This window comes from Lolium perenne, chromosome 4, assembly GCF_019359855.2.
Source record: "Lolium perenne isolate Kyuss_39 chromosome 4, Kyuss_2.0, whole genome shotgun sequence".
Taxonomy (NCBI): Eukaryota; Viridiplantae; Streptophyta; class Magnoliopsida; order Poales; family Poaceae; genus Lolium; species Lolium perenne.
The window spans coordinates 398,202,826-398,204,889 of NC_067247.2; the positions used below are offsets into that span (position 1 = coordinate 398,202,826).

The 2,064-nt window shown below is 54.2% G+C and overlaps 1 protein-coding gene across 1 annotated transcript; it reads left to right on the forward strand.

Moving 5' to 3' along the window:
* The first annotated feature begins 1,350 nt into the window (after positions 1-1,350).
* On the forward strand, positions 1,351-2,064 carry LOC127348239 (patatin-like protein 3). Its single transcript, XM_051374324.1, has 2 exons — positions 1,351-1,429; positions 1,631-2,064. Exons 1-2 carry the CDS (start codon positions 1,351-1,353, stop codon positions 2,062-2,064), a joined length of 513 nt encoding a protein of 170 aa, XP_051230284.1.

Sequence of the window (2,064 nt, forward strand, 5' to 3'; positions counted from 1 at the left end):
TGAATGATTCTCCGGGTGACCTGATCCTTGATCAAAAAGAAAAAGGGGTGAAATTCTATGAAAACCCTATTGTCATAAGTGAAATGGTGTACGGATAGAAGATTTTTGGAGGCATTGGGGACATGAAGAACATTGCGAAGATGGAAATTTTGAGCAGGGTTACGAATGATTGAATGACCAATATGTGCAATACTCATACCTTGTCCGTTTGCAGTGTTGACCTTGTCGTAGCCCTGATATGTGTCCCGGAGAGCCAGATTGTTCAGCTCTCCAGTAATATGGTGAGTGGCACCCGAGTCTTGGTACCAATTAGTATCGACACCGTATGCAGCATGGACCTCCTTGTCGCCATAGTCATCTTCATGGGAGTAACGGGACCAGCAGTCTTTTGCATAGTGGCCCTCTTTGCCACATATCTGGCACGTGACATCGACCCAGGGGGTTGTGCGACGACGGCCACGGCCACGGCCACGCCCACGCCCCCCTCCAGGGGGTCCACGGCCACCACCCCGTCCTTGATTGAAGGGGCGATTGTCTCGTCGATCATCACGACGATCATCTCTACGGTCACCACGCTCGCCTCGTGATCGGCCGTTGTAGTTGTTGTTGTAGTTGGAGTTGTAGTTGTTGTCGAAGCGAGGACGCCCTTGGCGAGAAGCAGCGTTGGCCGATGACTCAAACTCCGGTGGAGAGGGACCAGCAAGGAGGAGTTGGCGCTGATCATAAGCATGCAGATGCGAATAGAGCTTGCTCAAAGTGATGGGCGTGGTGGCCATGCCTAATGCTGCAACCAGAGAGTTATAGTCCTTGCCAAGCCCGGCCAATATGTAGGACACAAGCTGACGATCTAGGAGAGGATGACCAGCGGCTACGAGCTCATCAGCAAAACCTTGCATCTTGGCAAGATAGGCAGGGGTTGACATCTGCAGCTTCTTTGTGTTGGCGAGGGCAACTAGGAGATTGTCGATTTTGGCCTCGCTTTGAGCAGAGAACATCTCTTCGAGGGCCGTCCATACGCCGGCAGAGGTCTCAAGTCGATGAACATGCGGTAGAACTTCCTTCGGGTGAAGTGACTGAAGCAAATAGGAGAGGACGATCTGGTCCCTCGAGATCCATGACGCATAGTCAGGATTAATCTTCATCTTGGCTGGAACAGCTCGTTCTTTGTCAGGAGGGATGTCGATGACTTCAGGTGGTGGCGCAGGATCTGTCCTGGTGAGCAGACCGAGCTGCATCGCGCCACGGATGGCAGGCAGAACCTGCGAGCGCCATGTGGGATAGTTGTCCCGCGTGAGCAGCTCACGCGGCGGGATGCCAAGGTTGAGTGTCGGCGTTGTAGATGAAGACGCCATGGCGGCGAGATACGGCGGCGACGATCGGACGGAGAAGCGATCTAGGGTTTGCGGCGGAAGAGCCGGCCTAATACCATGTAAAAACTAGAATATGATCAGGTAGACTTTGGGCTACTCGGATACTTCCGAGGGCCTCATACTCGTGTATATATATTAGGCACAATGCCGTGGGAAGCAATACATGAATACAACTAGGACTCTCCTAATCTAAACCGTGTCACATACGACCACGGTTACACATCTCCTAACATTGTCACTGGGCACTGGTTCCGCCAAAGTGGAGGAGAAATTCGACGCCGCCACGAGCGGCAAGTGGGGCATCCTCGGCTGGCTCTACAACCAGGGTGCCACGCCGCTCATAGTCATCGACAGCTTCAGCCAGGCCAGCTCCGACCTCGTCGACATCCAGGCGTCCGTGCTCTTCCAGGCGCTGCGCTGCGAGAAGCGGTACCTACGCATCCAGGATGACGAGCTCAAGGGCAACACCTCCTCTGTTGACGTGTCCACTCCAGTGAACCTCAATGGCCTCATCGATGTCTGCAAGGCGCTGCTCAAGAGGACAGTGTGCAGGGTGGACGTCGAGACCGGCAAGAGCGTGCCTGACGTGAACAGAGGCACCAATGAGGAGGAACTCGTCCGTTTCGCCAGCATGCTCTCACAGGAGCGCAAGGCCAGGTTCCAGAAGAAAGGCATAACTACCGTCACACAGTAA

Coding starts and splice junctions, on each gene's coding strand:
- LOC127348239 (XM_051374324.1), top strand. CDS start 1,351: ATGGCGGCGAGATACGGCGGCGACGATCGGACGGAGAAGCGATCTAGG. Junction 1,430..1,630: donor AAGAGCCGGCCTAATACCAT/GTAAAAACTAGA, acceptor GTTCCGCCAAAG/TGGAGGAGAAATTCGACGCC.